General features: G+C 37.5%; 2 protein-coding genes across 16 annotated transcripts in view; both read right to left on the reverse strand.

Moving 5' to 3' along the window:
* Positions 1-269: 269 nt before the first annotated feature.
* On the reverse strand, positions 270-12949 carry cntn1b (contactin 1b). 3 transcript variants are annotated; one of them, XM_067427973.1, is made up of 24 exons: positions 12648-12949; positions 11294-11357; positions 9847-9888; positions 9571-9697; positions 9230-9411; positions 9023-9118; positions 8536-8742; positions 8324-8423; positions 7861-8042; positions 7026-7150; positions 6794-6911; positions 6494-6644; positions 6246-6373; positions 5268-5440; positions 5066-5189; positions 3986-4153; positions 3060-3209; positions 2858-2928; positions 2528-2759; positions 2342-2454; positions 2080-2269; positions 1853-1968; positions 885-1041; positions 270-663 (listed from the first exon to the last, which is right to left on the reverse strand). In XM_067427973.1, exons 2-24 carry the CDS (start codon positions 11346-11348, stop codon positions 581-583), a joined length of 3090 nt encoding a protein of 1029 aa, XP_067284074.1. In that variant the 5' UTR covers positions 11349-11357; positions 12648-12949; the 3' UTR covers positions 270-580. The 3 variants fall into 3 exon arrangements, with proteins under 3 accessions (XP_067284074.1, XP_067284075.1, XP_067284077.1); XM_067427974.1 differs by having other exon boundaries at positions 11294-11362; XM_067427976.1 differs by having other exon boundaries at positions 11294-11388.
* A 1429-nt stretch (positions 12950-14378) lies between these two features.
* nrcama (neuronal cell adhesion molecule a) overlaps positions 14379-20293 on the reverse strand; it is a 57593-nt gene continuing 51678 nt past the window's right edge. For all 13 annotated transcript variants that reach the window (XM_067428434.1, XM_067428438.1, XM_067428432.1 and 10 more), the window contains 3 exons: positions 19696-19827; positions 18547-18625; positions 14379-17143 (listed from right to left, as the gene is read on the reverse strand). In XM_067428434.1, coding sequence (XP_067284535.1) covers positions 16909-17143; positions 18547-18625; positions 19696-19827 — 446 coding nt within the window. In that variant the 3' untranslated portion in view covers positions 14379-16908. The remainder of the gene's footprint in view (positions 17144-18546; positions 18626-19695; positions 19828-20293) is intronic.

Consider the following 20293-nt stretch of genomic DNA (forward strand, 5'->3'; position numbering starts at 1 on the left):
AGATGAAAACATGTTAGGAGGACAAAAGAAAAGCCATTTGTTTAATGTTTTCTATGTTTACTGACAGATGAAAATGACAGTGTATGTTTTTAGCAAAATAGTAGGAAGATGCTAAGAAAGTCACTTTAAAATCCAACACAGTGACATAAATAAATGTGTAAACATTATTAAATGTAAATAAGATATGGGCAAATAAATAAGTGTATAAACAAACAACTGCAGCTCAAACCTTTCTATGCATTATATAATGTAGTGCAGCTGCTAACAAATTACTAATGAAACATGTTCTGTAATAAATACATATGTCTTATTTCTGAATAATTGATGGAAAGTCATCAAGAAACACATCCTGCTACTATATATTTATTTTACAACACCATTTCATTAGTTGATTGTGGGCATTTTGTAAGGCAAATCAAGAGGGTAAATACAAATAAATTTCTATATTTTACACTCCCAAACAAACTTTTCTGCACCATGAAAACCATCCCTGTAAGGAAATGCACTCAGACTACATTATGATTGTTTCTCAGAAATCGATTTCCCCAAAGTATTGACAGTCTTAAGACTTGTTGTTTGCCTACAGGCCTAAATTCATCCAGCCCAGAGCCAACAGCAAGACAGAGGCGACGCTGAGAGATTCAGTACCCAGAGCTGCTTTACCTGAACACAATACAAAACAATGGTAAGAAAGACAAGCATAACGGTTAGATCTGTGGAAATGAATCAGTCTGAAAATACTGAAGAGTTTGAAACTACATGAGAGGGATTTCAGCTCTTAAAGTGAAATATATTTTAAATGATGCCAAATTTCAGATATCATTTTGCCATCATCAAAATCAAAATATGATCATCCTTATTGATTAGTCAAAGGATGTATTCACCTTGTACTCTGATCTGTGATATGGGCCCATCACCTCCCTCACAGCGGGCTCGGACCTCTATGAGGTAATCGCCGGTCTCTGGCATGGGGAAGTCAATGTAGTGCCTGCCAGTGGTGTAAAGCTTCCCATAACGCTCTCCTTCCTTCCGAAGCAAAATCTGAAAGAAACATACAAATGGTGACAATTCTTCTAAAGCATCCATGCACACAGCAAAATCAGTAAAAAAAAGAAAGAAAAAAAGGCGGTAAAATTAAACTAAAGGCATTAAAATAAGTTCCCAGTAATAAAATAATGGAAAAAAAATAGTATAAATGAGAAATTGAAATAAGGGTTTTAAAATAAGATAAAAAAAATAATAATTTTGATTTAAAATAAAGGCATTCAATTAAGGTTCCAGTAATAAAGTAAAACTATGATAAATGAAAACAAAGGAATTTAAATAAGGTTTAAATAATAAAATATATTAAAATAAAATAAAAATATCATATTATAAAGGATAAATAAAATAAAGGCATTAAAACAGAGTAAAAAAAATGATAAAATAAATAATATTAAAAAATTTTAAATGAAAAGTTGAAATAAGTGCATTAAAATCAGGTTTTAGTAATAAAATAAAATAATTATAAAATAAAAATACAATACAATAATACATTATATATATATATATATATATATATATATATATATATATATATATATATATATATATATATAAAGGATGGATTAAAATAAGGGCATCCAAATAAGAGTCCAGTAATAAAAAACATAAAAAATAGATCAATTAAAACAAAGGCATTAAAAAGTCATTAAAAGTTGTCTGTAATGAATAGAATAAAATTTTAAATAGTATACATGAATTCAAATAAAGGTTTTAAAATAAGGTTCTATTAAAAAATAAAATAAACATTAAGATTAACAAGACATTAATGAATGTCCGCTGAATACTAGATAAAACATAGCTGACTCACCTTGTAACCCTCCACATAGGACTCATTCCAATAGTTATAGATGTGATCCCAATACAGATAGAGCCATTTGCGTGTAAAGCTGACATATTTGTATACTCTCAAACGACGACTTGGAGCTGAAAAGATAATACACATGTTATCAATACATTAAAGCTCTTGTTTCAAATGTAAGACCTGTAGAAACCCATAATCTGTACGAGTGATCTAGATGAGTGCAAATCTCTTACGGGGTCTCCTGGTGAACATTTCACAGTGCTCGCTGGGCGGTCCGAGCCCAGCTCCGTTGAACGCTCGTACCTCTATAAGGTAGTGAGAGTCAGGCCGCATGTTCTCCAGCCGCGTTTGGTTAATCATTCTATGCACAAGGACTCGAGAAGCAGCAGCCTCATTATCATCATACTTTCTCCAGTAACGAATCTAGACACCAAATGAAGAGACATGAGGATCGAAATGTCCTGATTATTTTCTATTATTCCGCTTAGGACTCACCTGGTATCCGTCGACCCAGTTTGGCGGTGCCTGGTAGATCGGTAACCACCAGACCAAAGCCTCTGTAGAGGTGACCTGACGGGCGTAGACGTCCAATGGAGCTTCAGTTGGTGCTGAGAGAGATATTACATGTGTTAAAGGATACTTTAACTTATTTTAAAGCTGGATAACATCACGCCTTCTCACCTAGGCGTGGCGAGTAGACCACTGTTATAAGGCTTGAGGGTCCTTCTCCTTTGTTGTTGTAGGTGCTCACTTTGACCTGTATCTCTGTGTCTGGGGTCATGCTCTCTTTGTAGACGTAGCGCCTCGTCTCTGGATCCTCCACAGTCGACCATTTCCACTCATAATCCTCATGCGGCTTGAACGCCACAACGTAGCCAAATTTTTTACCGAAGAAGAACTGAGGTTTCACCGGCTGCAATGGAATCAAGGACATGAGGGACACATCAGATATCTGCCATTGTCCTCTACTCAGCAAATATAGCATATATGCAACAGGATACGATCACGTACAGTCCAGGTCACGATTAGCTCTCCGCTTATTCCCACCTGACCAAAGACATCAGAAGGAGCCACTGTAGGCCCTGAGATAAGAGAAAGATCGGGTGAGACGATATGTGCCTCACTTATTTTACTAAACACTTTTACATCTATATTATATTTATTTATTGCATATACATTGTAATTAAATATAGAAAGCTGTAAATATACTCACTGGCATCCCAAGTCTTAATTTTAATGGACGGACGACTGCTTTCCCCAGCTCCAAATTCATTGATGGCATACACGCGGAATTCATATTGCATCCAGGGGTAAAGGTCAACAACGGTTGCTGACTCCGTAGATCCATCCAAAAACACAGGAGCTGTGAAAACAATATTTATTCACTTAAAAACCTTACAAGAGCAAAATACACTTAGATAACATTAAGCATGCATTACGTTCTTCATCAGATCTTCTCAAATGTGACAGAAAAAGTCAAATGGAATGAACACAGAATGCAAATACTTGTGAAAAACTTCCATTCTGTATTATTTTAATGTTTAAAGGGTTAGTTCATTTAAAAATGAAAATTATCACATGATTTACTCACCCTCAAGCCATCCTAGGTGTATATGACATTCTTCTTTCAGACAAATACAATCAGAGTTATATTAAAAAATGTCCTGGCTCTTCCAAGCTTTATAATGACAGTGAATGGTAAAAATGTTAAAGCCCACAAATGTGCATCCATCTATTATAAAAGTAATCCTTACGGCTCCAGGGGGTTAATAAAGGCAGTCTGAAACAAATTGATGTGTTTTTGTAAGAAAAATATCCATATTCTATTAAACTATAAAACTGGCTTCCGGTAACGGGAAGTTCCCCCGCAATACTTACCTATGACCTGATGAATGACATATTGAAGAAAGGAAGAGCAGAAGATTTTGGTACCATTTACTCCAATTATAAAGCTCGGAAGAGTCAGTGTATTTTTAAATATAACTCCGACTGTGTTTGGCTGAAAGACGAAAGTAATATACACCTAGCATGGCTTTAGGGTGAGTAAATTATGGGATAATTTCCATTTTTGTGGGAACTAACCCTTTAAGGAAATTAGTTGGAAATGTTTAAGACTTTATCTCTCTCTAGTGGACTCACAAGTGGTGGCAGTTTTCCAGTCCTCTGGATCCAGGGCGTAAAAGTCTCGTGTTTGTACAACATGCTGGATGAGGGAACTGCCGTGGTCTGATCCCAGACACCATCGCAGTTTTACTGTCGTGTCTCCAATCTCTTCCACGCGGACGCCACCCGGAGGACCAGGCAAACCTGAAGCGAAAATGGTCGACATTCTCGACAATGTCATGATGGTTTATTTGATGCAAATAATAATACAATTAGGGCTAACAAAGGGTTAGTTACAGCTAAACATCATTGCATTGTTTTTAAAGAAACCACATTTTATTATTTTACAAGGTATTGATTTTTGTTTTTGGGGACTATTAGAGTAGGTTTTCATACTTGAATGTACACATATTTTATATTATTGCAGCTCACAACCTATAGTCTCCCAGTAATGACAGCACACTACACTCTAAAAAATGCTGGGTTAAAAACAACCCAAGTTGGGTTGAAAATGCACCGACCCAACAATTGGGTTGTTTTAACCCAATGGTTGAGTTGTTCTTACCCAACAATTGGGTTGTCTTAAGCAACATTTAACCCAACCACTGGGTTAAAACAACTCAACCACTGGGTTAAAACAACTCATCCATTGGGTTAAAACAACTCAATTGTTGGGTCGGTGCATTTTCAACCCATCTTGGGTTGTTTTTAACCCAGCATTTTTTAGAGTGTACTAAAGCAACTCAACAAGTCCTCACCTCTTTTTTTGTGCATACCTTGGACAGAATTATTTAAATGAGCAATATTGTGACACGCACATTCCTGGAAAAAAACTCAAGACTGCATTCGAGAAGTTTCAGGGAGTCATTATATGCTTCCTTGTATAGAGAATAACTCACTTTGGAATGGTGCTTTGTGCTTTGTAACCCTTTTCATGCTCAAACAGTAGCATTACACACTAAAGAAAGTGGAAAATGTAATGTTGAAAAAGTAAATAAAAATGTTGAAAAAGAGTAATAGGTCCTCTTTACCATTCATCGTAACATGTTTAATCACATGCACATCTCAAAAGCATTCGTTTAATAGGCTAGGACATACCCAGGTCAAATCACAAACCTTTGATAAAAACATCAGCTTCCGCGGTGGCGTTGTCCACTATAGTCTGAGCGGTGCAGATGTAGTGTCCTGCGTGTCTCACCTGAATATTCTTGATCAGCAGGTCTCCACTGTTCTCATGACCCTGCAAACACACGCAAACAATGAATGTCCTCCTGTATTTCTCATCGACATAACTCCTGGGATTCTAGACTCTGCTCACCATGAGCTGCTCGTAGTGTTCAAAGTCTGTGTAGAAGTTGATGACGTAGGAATCGACAGTCCAGATGAAGGTGATGTCCAGGCTGGGGTCATATGATGCAGAGCACTGGAGTACTCTACTGTCACCTACGACTGCCTCAGTGTCTGATGGAGCCACGGTTATCTTGGTGGCCTCTGAGGAAATTCAGCAGATAAAAATGCATACACTTCATATTAATTCAAAGGCTATATGGAATATCTATAAAAGTGAAAAAAAGTATAAAAGGAATATTTACAAATGTGACCAGTCACAAAACCTATGACAAATACTTTCCCATATAAATTTTAACCTATAGTCAATTAAAATGCACTATTCATCTAGAATTCTTTCGTTAAATAATGAATTATGGTAAAAATAAAATTTAATAACTACACTTAAGACTACATTTAAAGGTGACGTGTGTAGTATTTATGAGGCTCTATTGACAGAAATGTAATATAATATACATAACTATGTTTACAGTGGAGTATAAAGACCTTACATAATGTACCGTTATGTTTTTATTACCTTAGAATGAGCCATTTTTATCTCCCTACCGTCATGTTTCTACAGTATCCCTAAACGGACAAACTTCTCTACAGAGCGATAGTCACTATTCTGTTCTCTCCAATGACAACATTTTTGTCCTGTGTCGGCCAGCTTGTCTCTACTTTGCGCTTCAAAACTGCACTTTAGAATCCTATGGGTGACATCACGGACACTACGTCCATATTTTTTTACAGTCTATGTGTGCTTCGAAAGGGAGGGGTTAGCTTTTGGGTTCATTGCACTTCTAGATGGCGCTAAAATTCACACACTGCACCTTGTGTAATTATTACAAATTAAATAAAATGTGTATTAATGCTTTATAAAATAAAATAAATTAAAATTAAATATATTTTAGGTGATTATATATTTTAGCCATATAATGTAGGTGACGAGATTGAAATTTTATCTGACCTGTGATAGTGAGGGTCCCTGTGCTGTTGGATTTGCCGCGATCATTCTCAGCGTAGCAGGTGTACGAGCCCTCGTCACTTTTTGTTGCGTTCAGAATCTCCAGGCTTCCATCATCCCAAATTAACATCCTGAAAAATAAGGATGAAACGAGATGGTTATGATGATAACTGTGACAAAGCTTCTATCATAACCACAACCGTATGATTTAACTGCAAGTAACTGCATGTATTTAACATGGATTGACTAACCTTGAAGAGTTGGTCAGCAGCTCAGAGCCTCGTTTCCAAACGAACTTGGGTTTAGGAGCAGCACGGGGTTTGCACTCTATGACCACACGGCCATTTTCAGCCCCTAGCAGAACCTTCTTCACTGGATTATAAATGAACGTTGGTGCACATGCTGTGAAGAGGCCATTGGAGACACTCAACCTTCAGCAATAATTATGTGCCTCTTTTAAATACACTTACAGAAAATTGCAGCTCTTTCTATTTTTCCATGCAAACTACAACTTCAGAAGCATGACAGTAAAGAAGTATTTAAAAGCTTACAGACGACCCGAAGCTCTGCGCTGGCATAGATGGTCCCCCAATCATTCTCGGCTACGCACTGATACATGCCCGAATCCTCAAACGTGAGGCTGGAGAACTTCAGCTCCCCTTTGCCGTACTGGAGATCAGGAAAAAATGTAGCAGAACACACACGATTACTTGATATAAGACAAACTGAGCAACTTGAAGTTCTCATATGGGTTTTGCACAGAAAATAAAACAGGGTATTAACCGAATAGCCATCCTTCAGCCAGCGTATCCATGGTTGGGGCTTCCCGACGGCAACACATCTAAGAGTGAGCTCGCTACCAACATCTTTCTCTGTGTCATTGATGTGCTCCGCCCACTCTGGAGCACCTGAGGAATATAATATAATATAATATAATATAATATAATATAATATAATATAATATAATATAATATAATATAATATAATATAATATAATATAATATATAATATTCTGTCATATCGATAACTCACAGTGAATCGCATATATATATATATATATATATATATATATATATATATATATATAATATATATATATATATATATATATATATATATATATATATATATATATATATATATATATATATACATACACACACACACAATCCTTAATACATTGCAGTTGCCCTGTCCCGTGTGCAAAAAAACACCCCCAAAGCATGATGCTACCACCCCCACACTTCACAGTAGGGATGGTGTTCTTGAGTTGAGTGGAATTATGACCAAAAATTCTATTCTGGTCTCATCTGACCACATGAGTTTCTCCCATGACTCCTCTGGATCATCCAAATGGTCATTGGCAAACTTAAGACGGGCCTAGACATTTAAGCAAGGGAACCTTCCGTGCCATGCATGATTTCAGACCATGGCGTCTTAGTGTTACCAACATACCATATATATATATATATATATATATATATATATATATATATATATATATATATATACACACACACACACATTATACATGTTAAATGCGATTAATCAATTTGACAGCACTATATAATATAATATAACATAATATAACAATATAATATAACAATATTTGTGTTACCCTCCACATAGAGCCACTGTCGATACCAGTCCATTCCCTTAACATTGAGCGTCTCACACTCATAGCTGCCCTCGTCCTCATACTGAACATTGATCAGGTGCAGTAAAGCTCCATTCATGCTGACCTCATAGTTGGGCGGGAGATCAGCATCTAACTTCCTCCAGCGGATGTGCGGGAGCGGACTGAAGGTAAAAAGATTGAGTTTATCAAGATTATAGGGTTAGAAACAACCCAAAACGAGTAAAGAAAAAATCGAATGATATTGTTTGAGTAATAATGCTTCATTAATTAAAAAAAGTACTATTATTTGACCATGTTTTTACTTGTTACCATGTTAATACTTCAGAAAAGCCTGTTAATACTATGGTGTATTCCTTCAGTACCATTGTAATGTATATTATGAAGGTACCATTGTATCACACCATGCAGACTATATGGACAGCATCCACATTTGTTGACTCACTTTCCAAGGGCAAAGCATTCCAGAGTGATGTTCTGTTGCACCAAAGCATAAGTCTTGGGAAATTTCACACGGATATCAGCAGGGTACCGTTTCACCTCCTCTGTGTAAAGGGCAGAGATGAACATCTAGGTCATTAATTGACCTTTAAAAACAACAGGGTCTAAGTAAGGCAATTATGAGTTGGCCTAATCTGGTATTGTGAAAGCACTCACTTTCTATTTGTGGAATCAGAGGAATCGGCATGCTGAAAACACTCTTGCCGATGGTGGGACTTGACACAAAACAGGAATAATTCCCAACGTCTGATGCCTCGACTTTAGCGATGTACAGATTCCCAGTGGTCTGAGACACGAAACGCCTCTGGTCTGGGATGATGAAGTTGGGGAAGTCGTTGTAGATCCAGCGGAACATCACTTCACCTGAGAGACAAGCAAAACAATTGACAAAAAGTCAACATGAATCATAATTTTTAACACTTCTCTTTACTATGTATGATTGTTAGGTAACTATAGAAGCTTGTGTCCTCCACTGAGTAAAAAATACTGTAATTTTTACATTGTGTGCAAAATCTTTTTCTTCCTTGTTACAGAGTTATGGTGGATTTTTACCGTGTTATGGTGGTTGTATCAATCTACTAGGCAACTACTAAGAAGAGGTCATTCAAACAAAAAATGTATCATGTATGCAGTCTGGTCTTACTTGGATAGCGAGAGGGAGGAGAACAAAGCAGGACGGCCCCCTGTCCCTCCTTAACGTTCACTGGCTCTCTCTCATCTGTAGGGAACTGGTTCAGGTCTGCGGCCCGAAAAATTTAAAAAAATGAACTGAGGAGAGGATATGACAAAAGAGACATCTGGTAACAGTTCACAGTCTTTACAAACATAATAAGTCCTGTCCGTCACATACATCCAAATTTGACGATGGCCTCTTTGCTGATAACGGTGCCGTAGACGTTCTTGGCCACGCACACGTATTTCCCAGCATGCTTGCTCTTTTCTGGGTTGGTGATGAGCAGGTTTCCTCCCACCAGGCTAAAGTGCTCATCAGGCTGTTCCATCAGTTTAATTTCCCAGTTGTTTAACCACCATCTGTGAAATACAGGCTTTCATTAATGACCTTCTGATTGATTTCCTCAAAGATTCTTCTTGCAAGTGCAAGCAATTTGGTAAACACCTCTCTGCAATAGGGATTTTCCCATAAATAGAGTACAGACAAACAAAGCACAGGGTTAGAGAAGAAAAGATTACTTGATGATGGCCGGCGGGTTGGCCCGCACTCTGCAATTCATAGAGATTTTGTTCTCAGGTGAATCCTCTGCGTACACAGTGTCTAGAGGTTCCTCTTCAAATATAGGACCAAAGCCTGTGGCCTCCTCTGATAGACATAACATGAGCCAGCATTATACTCAATCTACAGAAACCTAACCTAAACTTTAGTAATAATAATGTGGTAAAAACTTCAAGATGTCATACTATGTATCTACTGATGTTTGGCAGACTTGTAAGTGAACGTCAAAGACTTACTGTCAAAAATTCTGGGTTCAAATATCCTGGGTTTAATTGCAGCTGGAGTGGGAAGACAACAAATCATAATGATTTTAATTCGACTTCATTTTCTTCAAAGTATCTATAATATAGACGTCATTTGTACAAGTTTATGTTGAATGTTAATTTTGAACAAATTCAGGTGAATCACAAAAACATTGATTTTGTATTTTTATCAAGCCATTTTCTTCTTGGGGACTGCACCAACATTTGGTTTGAGCGAATCTAAAAGACTGCATAAAATAGACTTTTGCTGATTTTCCATAAAATCGATTCACATGACTCCTGACTAAAACGTTTTTAGATTTTTACATTTAAAGGGATAGTTCACCCAAAAACGAAAAGTGCGTCATCATTTAATTATAATAATAATTTGGTACATTTATTTAGCACTTTTCGGTGTATTCAAAGCGCTTTTACATGGAAGGGGGGAATCTCCTCAACCACCACCAATGTGCAGAATCCACCTGGATGATGCGATGGCAGCCATCTTGCGCCAGGTTGCCACCACACACCAGCTGATAGGTAGAGCGGAGACTGAGCAATGAAGCCAATTGGTATATGGAGGTATATAAGAGGCCAAGATGGAGTAGCCTGGCTCCGCTCTCCTACATACTGTACTTCCACTCAATTTTCCTTTTCCTTCAGTACTCCGTCTGGAATTGTGGTATATTCTCTGTTTTTCTCTGATCAAATTTTAACCGGTCCAATCAGTGAACAGAGGGAGTGGCTGAGAACGATGACGTTGATGTCATGCGCTACAGTCTATGGTTTGAGATGACATATGTCTAGACCAAACGTTAGCGACTGGTTATGGCAGATTCTGAGTGTCTCTGGGCAGATCCAATAGTTTTAAACGTTAACAGAGTACCCACCTTCAAGGAAGTAAACACGTGTAAATGGAGAGTGGCCAGACTCTCTGTACAAATGAAATGTACGAGAGTCTGGTAGGACCAGGCTAATGGTGGACAGAGGCCAATGGAAATTTTTTGCCAGGATGTCAAGTTACACCCCTACTCTTTTTCTGAAGGACATCCTGGGATTTTTAATGACAACTGAGAGCTTTTAATGACCTCTGTTCTCTACTAAACACAAAACAAGATATTTAGAAGATTATGGTTAGCTAAACAGTTGATCTTCAATTCATTGACATTGACTTCCATGGTAGTCAAAAAAATACTGTGGAAGTCAATGGGGACCATCAAATGTTTGGTTTCCAACATTCTTCATAATATCTTCTTTTGCGTTGTAAAGTCACAGGTTTGAAACAACCTGAGGGTGAGTAAATGATGACAGAAATTTTGGGGTGAACTATCCCTTTAAGAAAACCCTTGTTTAATGTAATTTTTACATTCCTATAAAGAAATTTAGATACATTATTGGGATCATTTGCTCCCAAAATGTAGCTAAGCACATACCCACTCACCGGCCGTTAAGAAGAAGTATGAGAGAACACACAGATGCATAGCTGGGGTCACCATCTTGACGATCTGAGCTTAAAATAAAAATAAAAAAAACACACTAAAAACGAGAAATAGAAAAAGAGAGGGTGAAGTGCTGCGGGCTTGCCGTCCAAAAATGGACATAGAAACAATTTATCACACCCTACCAACATAGCAGTGAATCAGTAAGCTGCACCATCTCTCTCTCACTCCCTCTGACACACACAAACACACACACACGCACACAAGTGCATACACACGTTTATGCCCGCAAGTTTAGTCGTGACTGCAGATGTAACACATAAAGCTAGTAAGTCTGAGTCTGAGTCTTACACACAAGCATGCATGCACACACTCTCACGCAGCACACAGTTAAACACTGTTAAATTGTAATTGCAGTTCTCAATATCAGAATGTAGTCTTGATAACACATGCAGCATCTCCTTATCTGCTGTTGACTGCACTTTTACACATGAACAGAAGGTTTAGCAAGGACATATATATATATATATATATATATATATATATATATATATATATATATATATATATATATATATATATATATATATATATATAATCTCTTATAATTCCATTGCATCCTCTGATCTGCTGTCTGCTCTTGTTCTGCACACTGGGATTTAGGTCACTGCCTGTAAGCTCATACTAAGGGAGTGGCAGTAAAAATCTAGCAGCTGATTACAAATTTAACAGAATTCAAATAATGCCTGATCTGCCCTTATCCTCACTATTTTTAACAAAACTATTATGCAGAGAACCATAAAACGGAGTGAGCACGCCAACGTATTATTAAGTGTTTAATCAAGCCATAATAAATCTAATAACTGCGTCATTGATGATAACATTTAGCGCCGCCCTCCGACATAACACTGTCATTACAATCTATATTTTTGTTACCTGGAAACCGAGGACTAACTTCTGTCCCGTTTAAACTTTAGACAAGAAAATATCATGGAATTAATCACAGCTTGTTTCAGTACAACAAATGTAACAGTATTTTATTTTATAATGTAATTGTAGCCTAGGAATCCACACTTTTTATTCATTAATTTTATTTGTAGACTAATTCAATTGTAATATATATTCTTATTTTATTATGTATTTTGTTTATTTATTTTATGTATTTTTATTTTTCAAACGGATGACATCAACTGACAGGACTCATCCACCCTGTTCTTCTGCATTGCGGTATTCCCAAACTGCGTGGAACACCTTCATCCGGACTTTAGCATGCAGAATAAACTCCTGAAGGTCATATACACATCACATTTTCACCAGAATGGCCCATACGTATCATTAGACAAGCAGCACACTTACCGGTAGACTGTGCAATCCTTCGTCAAACCCACAGAGCTGGCTCAGCAGCACCGCATCGTCCCGCAGCCGCAGCCCAGCGGGGAGACAGACACATGGCCCGCGCGGTACCAGCCTGCTATTGGATGAGAGCGGAAACTGCGCATGCCAGAATGCCTTAACACAGACTGATGCTCTCTGACTCCATGTGCATCTGCTGCCTGCAGTGGATCTCAAACTGGTCAGGGTGATTTTAGGGCATTTGCGAATGATTCAGACTAAGATATTCGGTGATTTAAGTAATCGGAGGCTTATCCACATCTGTTCAAATCCACTGGATTAAATTCTTACACTGGCAGGGGGGAGGGAGGGAGAGAGAGAGAGAGAGAGAGAGAGAGAGAGAGAGAGAGAGAGAGAGAGAGAGAGAGAGAGATTATTTGTTGTTTATATGGAGTTACAGCAATGCAAACACTAATGTGTTATTTTTTATTTATTTTTTATCTTTTGCTCATCAAGCCAATTAAATATTATTACAATTTTAAATATTGTCTTTCTATTTGAATATACTTTTTATATTTATTATATATACTTTAATATTTGTTTCTGTGATGCAAATCAGAATTTTCGTCATCCATCACTCCGGTCTTCAGTGTCACATGATCCAGACGCCATTCTAATATGCTGATTTATTAACATTGGACAACAGTTGTGCACCGGAATAATGCATAAAAGCTATGTGTAGCCTACTGTAATATTTAGGGGACAGTGGGGTAAGTTGAGCTACGGGAAAATAAAAACGGGAAATGTACTTGTAATTTTCTGCCAGTACATTATCCAGTAATTTTACGGAAATTTCCGTTAACCCTTAAAACACATGCAACTAATGCAATGTGTAATTCAAAATACAGATAAAACAAATAACCAATACAGAAAATTTCTTCATATTTATACAGTAAATTGTACCTTATTTTTACAGACTTTTTTACAGTGTACTGTTTGCTTATGATGTTCTCCTTAAAGGAGTAGATCACTTTATCCTCAAGCATTTCTAGGTTTATATGACGTTCTTCTTTCTGATGAAAACAATAAGTTAAATTATATTCCGTAAATTGAATAGAGAAGGCGGTCTGCCGAGAAGCTAGATAATTTACTTAATTAAAGTTTTAAAAAATTGATATTTTTCTCTGAAACAAACTCTGTCGATTTGCTTCAGAAGGCCTTTATTAACCCCTGGAGCTGTGTAGAGTAAGTTTATGATGGATGGTTTCACTTTTTTGAGCTTCAAACTCAATGGACCCCCTCAGCGCCATTATAAAGCTTGGAAGCGTCAGGATATTTATTTATATAACTCTAAATGTGTTCATCAGAAAGAAGAAAGTCATACACCTGAGAGTGAGTAAATCATGGTTATTTCATTTTGAAGTGAACTACTCTTTTAAAGCTTAAGTACCTAAATATATATTGTGGGATTTTCTGCTATATTGTTAGGCCATAGAAACATGGTGTTTTTCCTCAATAAGAGAAGTGAACTTCATTGCCCCCACCCTGGAGCTAACTGTGTCAGGTGGTAAGTAGAGTCATTGGAGGTAATTTTTCATTTTAAATAAAAATGTGAACATAAATTAGTTTATTAAAAAAATGTATGATCCACATTTTTTTGCACAATATACACAGTAGTAATATTGAGGTATTTAAGTGAGTAATGTTCTTTGATGAAGATTGTGTACAATTAATAAAATCAAAAACAGACAGATGGTAGTGAAATCCGGAAACCAACATTTATTTTAATTCTTTTATATACAAAATATTTTTTTTGCGATTATATTATAGAGTAAACCATTTCACAGCCTTTCATGCTTTATTTTCATGTAGCTTTAACATTAACCAGAATATTATTTCACACACTACGTTTCATCCGTCTTTGCCCCCTCCGACATAAACACATCAAAAGATTCTGCACCCACAGCAGTGCAATCCGGCCTCCTTCTTTGGGGATGCGTCCATTTCTTCTATTATTTTTCCTACAGAAAAATGTCATAAGCTAGCTGGCCAAATAGAAAAGAAAACAACAGTGCCATTAAATAATAGGAATAAGAGCTGATGCGTGTGTGTGAATTCAGGTGGAACACTGTGCGGTTTACTGCAGTGCTACCTTACAGTACGTATACTCAATCATCAGTTGATCCCTGTTTTTCTGACTCATGGGATTAAGGAAAGTGGGGTGATGTCACTTTTCAAGTGGGTTTCGTCATCCAAAGTGACTTACAGTATATAAATTGCTGGGACAGTCCTTCTAGAGCATCCTGGGATTTAGCGCCATGCTCAAGGGCATGATAGGATATCTGATAGGATAGCGCAGCAGCTTCCTCTGCATCCTTCCATGTGTCTAAAATCATTTTGGCTGGATATTTACAAAGCAAATGTCATATCTATACATTAAAAAGCAGACAATTCCAAACTAAAAAACTTGATGCAAGTTATGACAAGCTAAATCATGAAAATCTAGGGCCTTGCCAAAAAAAGAGAGGCTCGCCCCATATATACAGAGGACAGACATACTCAATCACACATTCACAGCCATCACACACACACACACACACACATCCAAACGCACACATTTATATGCATGCCTGCATAAACCACACACACTCCAGCCATATTTGACGACAGCACCACTGCCGACCGCGTGTTTAGTGAAGCCCTGATTTCACTACACTCGACAGCTTGTAACACTTCGTAACATGCAATAACATGATTTAAAAAACAGTTACATGTGAGAATGTGTATGTTTCTGCCTATTGGTGTCGCATATGTTGAGATGTTTCCAAGGACAGGCTACTGTAAATACCACAGTCGGATGTTTCCATCGCCTTTATGAGTTGCCATCAATTTGTCAGATCTGACCAATCAACAGCAGTTCACTCATTACAGAAAAGTGGCAGTAGTTTTAGCTGTCAATATGGGGAATGAGATGCCCCTCACCCCAATTTGAGGTGATTTCTGTGGCGGCGGCTGAGTAGGTGACATCATTTCCTCGAGTCTTGCGGCCTTCAGTAAGTTCTGGACTTCTGTGTCACCTGAAGTACTGATATAAAAGGGCTCAAAGCGATGACAGGGAATCTTTTTGACTATAGAATAATGTTTTCTACCAAGGCACTAAGGAACCGTGCTGAGGGGCCTTTGTTGCATCCCATACTGTAAAACCACACCAAGGGTGGCGTGAATTCTGGTGCCCAACGCTGGGCTACGGGTGGCTACATGGCTGACTGGGGGCATTCCTTCACAAAAACAGTCCTGGATGAAGTGAATCTTAACTCCGTAATTCGGTCACTGACTTTTCTTCAGGGATAAAACTTCGAAAGAGGTTCGCCGTGAATAAATAAAACAAATATAGGGTGCAAACTGAACCACAAAAGAACTGAAAAAAAGGACAAAACCACATCTGCGTGTCTGAAAAGAGTGCGTGTGTGTGTCGAAAACATGCTACCTCATCCCTGATAACAATAATTGATTTTTAAATTCTGTGATTTTTTGTTTATTCAAAACTTCTGTCTGCCAAAAAATGCCTACGAACAGCTTTTACACGTATTACATACTTCACAACAATGCCCACAAAGACATTGGTGCCTGAAATGTGCATAATACCGATTTGAACACGGACGACAGAACGGAACAGGCATCAGCTGTGAAGCAAAAGTGAGTATCATACAGTCAGACGAGGTTCACTGTCTCCACAAAGCTGGCTAAAGGTGCGGTCACATTAGCGAAATTTCACATGCAAAAAGGCAAGAAATCTGCCAAAATTCCCAAAACGATGAATCCCTATTTAAATCACTGGATTTCGCCTGTGAAAATTCGGTGAACAACAGTAAATGTGACCACACATTAACGCTATTTCGCAGAAGGCATGATGTCAATAACTGATTCCATGCGTGTCCAGGGTACCAGATGGTGATATAAAGCCATCTGACAGTAAACAGGGCCATGGTAATAAAATATTTTTCTCATATATGTCAATTTATATATTCCTATACACATATATTATGCTTATTAATTCTTAATGTCATGTGATTTCCACTCTGACATATCGCTGTGAAGCTAGGACTTGCTCTCTGCTCGCATTTTGCATAATTTCTCACTCTTACATTAGGGGCGTTTGTTTTATTTATTTTGCTGTGTGATGTCAGGGGGTCACAGTGCAATATAGAGAATGTTCTCCATAAGATGGTGTGACAAGGAGGAGGGGCGTTGGATGGGTCAAATGTCAAGAGGCGTATCCAGGTAGTTACACAAAAGAGTTCATGGCATTGACCGGGGAAGGAGCTTCCGAACTCTCGTTGCCCTCCGCTGTGTCTTTTTCCTTCTTCCCGCTGTACTGCCCGATGAACGAGCCGTCCTCGTTGAACTGTCCGTCTCCTCCCTCGCCGTAATCTACCAGGCTGTCGTCGCTGTCGTCCTTCTTGACCGTGCCATTGGATGGGGTCCGGCTGCCCTTCAGGGGCTTGTGATCCTCCGTGTCACTGATGTAAAGAGCAGAGACAAGGGGGAGGGGAGGGTATTAAAGAGCACAATTTAAAACTAGATATTGGAGATTGTCCATTTCCAACATGCTGTTTAGTGCAGTCATTTTCACGACAGTCCACAAATACGTCTCTCCTATATCCGGGAGGTAGTAGATGGTAATAACTGGTCATAACGTGCATTCGGAAGGGTAAGTTGGGGTACATTCATCATAATGCATAAACCACTTCTCTCAAAATGAAAAAAAAAAAACATAAAATGACCATTGAGGATTTCTTAACAAATGCATATGAATGAAGTAAAATCACAATAAGCAATCAAAAAAAATTGAAAGAACTATGCTCTTTTTTTCTTCAGATTTGACATTTTTGTAAAGGTTGAATTTGGCTTGTCCATGAGATTTACAGCCACTGATTTACAGCAGGAGATGAATAATGGAGGAGTTTATGCATGCAAGATTTGCAAAGCCCCTCTTACCTTTCTAAAGACCTGAACTCCCCCCAAAATCAAAACACACAGGAGGAACACATGAGACAGACTGACATGTTTGACAATGAGGTTATCACTTTACAATAAAGACAAACGTATGCAGTGACATTATACACAACAAATTATGAACAGGACATGAAATGTTAATACAAGACAAAAAACAAACATGACTGATGGCTTCAATTGCAATTCTGATTTGGCACATTTGAATTTGAATAATTTCAAATATTATATATAATTGAATTATGTAATATAATTATTTCATATTTAATCATTAACATTTATAATATTATATCATATAAAAATTAATAATAATAATATCATCATTTTATTATATAATAATATTTTATAATATTTCATAATTATAATAAAAATTTGAAAATCATCAGTCAAATCCAATCATATCTACTGAATTGTAAAAGCAATTATAATTAAAATACGGCCAGACATATTACTGGAAAATCACACATATACAAAAGAATAAATTAAAAATAATAATATAAATATCCTTAATGACAATACATATTAATGAATCTGATGACACAAAATAAAATCACAGAAATAAATCCAGCATTAACTTAAATCAGGAAGGCAACTGATTTGACATTTGAAATGTGTTAAATGAATTCAAATGTTTAAAAAAAAAAAATTATACAGTCATATAGTACACAGCTTCGGTTAAGGATTTTTATAACGTATAAAAAGGTTTGCTCCTGCTTTCCTCAAGCTGTTAGTGGAGGGGCCACGGATGTTTACATTCATCTCAGAGGAATGAAAAAATTACAGTCTGAATCCCTGAGCAAGAGAAGTAAGTTTGCTTTCAATGAGTCGTGAAACTACAACATTATCACCATTGGTGCAATTTAAATATTTAGTTAGTGATATAAATAACTGTAGATGTAGTTCTCCTCACCTGTACTCCCCAAATGTCCCATCATCCTCTTTCATGGGCTGGATCTCTGGGTCTTGATGTGCATCTTCTTTTTCTTTTACTATGTGATTGGAAAATCAACATGTTGCATGACATTAAAGTTCCGATTTTCACACAGAGTAGTTCACATTTCAACTACTTTGAACACATTTGCTTATTAGAATGTTGCATATTTTTAAAGTGGTCTTGAGCTGTGGTCACACTAGACTTTGAGTATGAGGAATTTCTTCGGACAATGTAACTGTTGTGACTCGTGATATGATCTCACTCTCATATGACAAATTATAACACACGGAAAAATTTAAAGGGGTACTTCAGCGCTGGGAAGATGAATCTGTATTTAAACTGGGTCATTAATGTAGTGGAAATGTGAAATAATTTTTTTATTTGGTGCCTTCTAGAAAAGACAGAAAATGTTTTTGTCTCATGGGGATGAAAGACTACAATTCCCAGAATGCTTCGCTGCCCTACGAGGCCTTTCCCAAAGCCACCGCTACCAGATTACTGGATCACTTTCACTTTCTCACTGTGACCGCGTTCATTTTCATAAAATCAGTTCAGTTAGAGAATTTGTGATATGTGATTTAGCCGCAGAGGAAGTGTCAGTACAAACGCAGCAGGAGTCAAATTACATACATTCGTGATGAGCTGAATGAGCTCGTGATGAGAGCTGAGGTAAACGCGACGGCACTCGCGGCATAGATTCACAGCGCGTGTGCAGTCTGGGGTGTTTTCAGTTCATGCCTTTGGAAGCTTAACTTTACGATACAAAGCCATATGCTAATCGCTGAAGTAACCCTTTAAGAAATATACAATCTACTCGACTTTACCCCAAAAATATCGGCCTTTTAATTTAGCCAAAAGGTCATGCCTTGATGTATCGATCTTCTATTGGTCACACGTCCTCATGTGATGTGAATTCGCAAGCTTGCACTTTGGGAGCCAGCAAAATGTGAAACTTTTCGCATGAGCTTGCATTTCCAGTCTGACGTGCGCTTGAATGGAAATCAATGGAACGAAAAGTGCAGTGTGACCACGCCTTTAGATGTTTTAGATTCAGCATTTGTACCACGTGGATGTGCTTAAATACCCGTTTCTAACATCTCACATCAATTTTGTACATTCACTTACCTGGGTATTTGCCTCCTTTGTTCCTCTTTATGAAGCAAACGATAAGGAGCACCAGGATGAGTAAAGCAATGGCACACATCAGCCCGATAAACCAGCCCTGCGTGGCAATGTCAACTTGCTTGCTGGTCATGGCTGCACATGCGCACACAAAAGAGACAGGAAGAGAATACAAGAATGAACCAATTCTCACTTTTCTTTCATTTTAAATGTTATGGCTCATTAATCATGCAAATGTAAAAAACAAACAAAAAAACATACAAAATAGGGGCATCAACAATAAAACAGAAATTAACATGAATTGAACATCTAAATCACAGCAAAAAAAACCCAGAGATCTCATTTATATGACGCTAACAAATGACCACCACAGAATTGAGGAGGTGCATTGTGCATTTAAAATCCTCTGTAGGACCTTTGCAAGCTGACAAAAAAGAGAAAGGAAAAAAGGAAGGAAGAAAAGATGAAGAATATTGGCATGCATCTACATTTCCATAAATCTGTCTGGACTCCAAGCATGCATAATTTGTTAATGATGTCTGGAACTGAGGCTGGACGGGGCTTCACAGGTGAGTGACAGGTGAGGTAGATTCTGGCGGTC

This window comes from Pseudorasbora parva, chromosome 20 (genome assembly GCF_024679245.1).
Source record: "Pseudorasbora parva isolate DD20220531a chromosome 20, ASM2467924v1, whole genome shotgun sequence".
NCBI classification, from domain to species: Eukaryota; Metazoa; Chordata; class Actinopteri; order Cypriniformes; family Gobionidae; genus Pseudorasbora; species Pseudorasbora parva.

Excerpts from the sequence above, each read along its gene's own strand:
- cntn1b (XM_067427973.1), bottom strand. The coding sequence starts at position 11,348 with ATGGTGACCCCAGCTATGCATCTGTGTGTTCTCTCATACTTCTTCTTA. Across the intron at positions 5,190-5,267 it reads AACACTACGAGCAGCTCATG|GGTCATGAGAACAGTGGAGA; the intron begins GTGAGCAGAGTC and ends GTGTGTTTGCAG. Across the intron at positions 4,154-5,065 it reads AGCTGATGTTTTTATCAAAG|GTTTGCCTGGTCCTCCGGGT; the intron begins GTTTGTGATTTG and ends TTTTCGCTTCAG.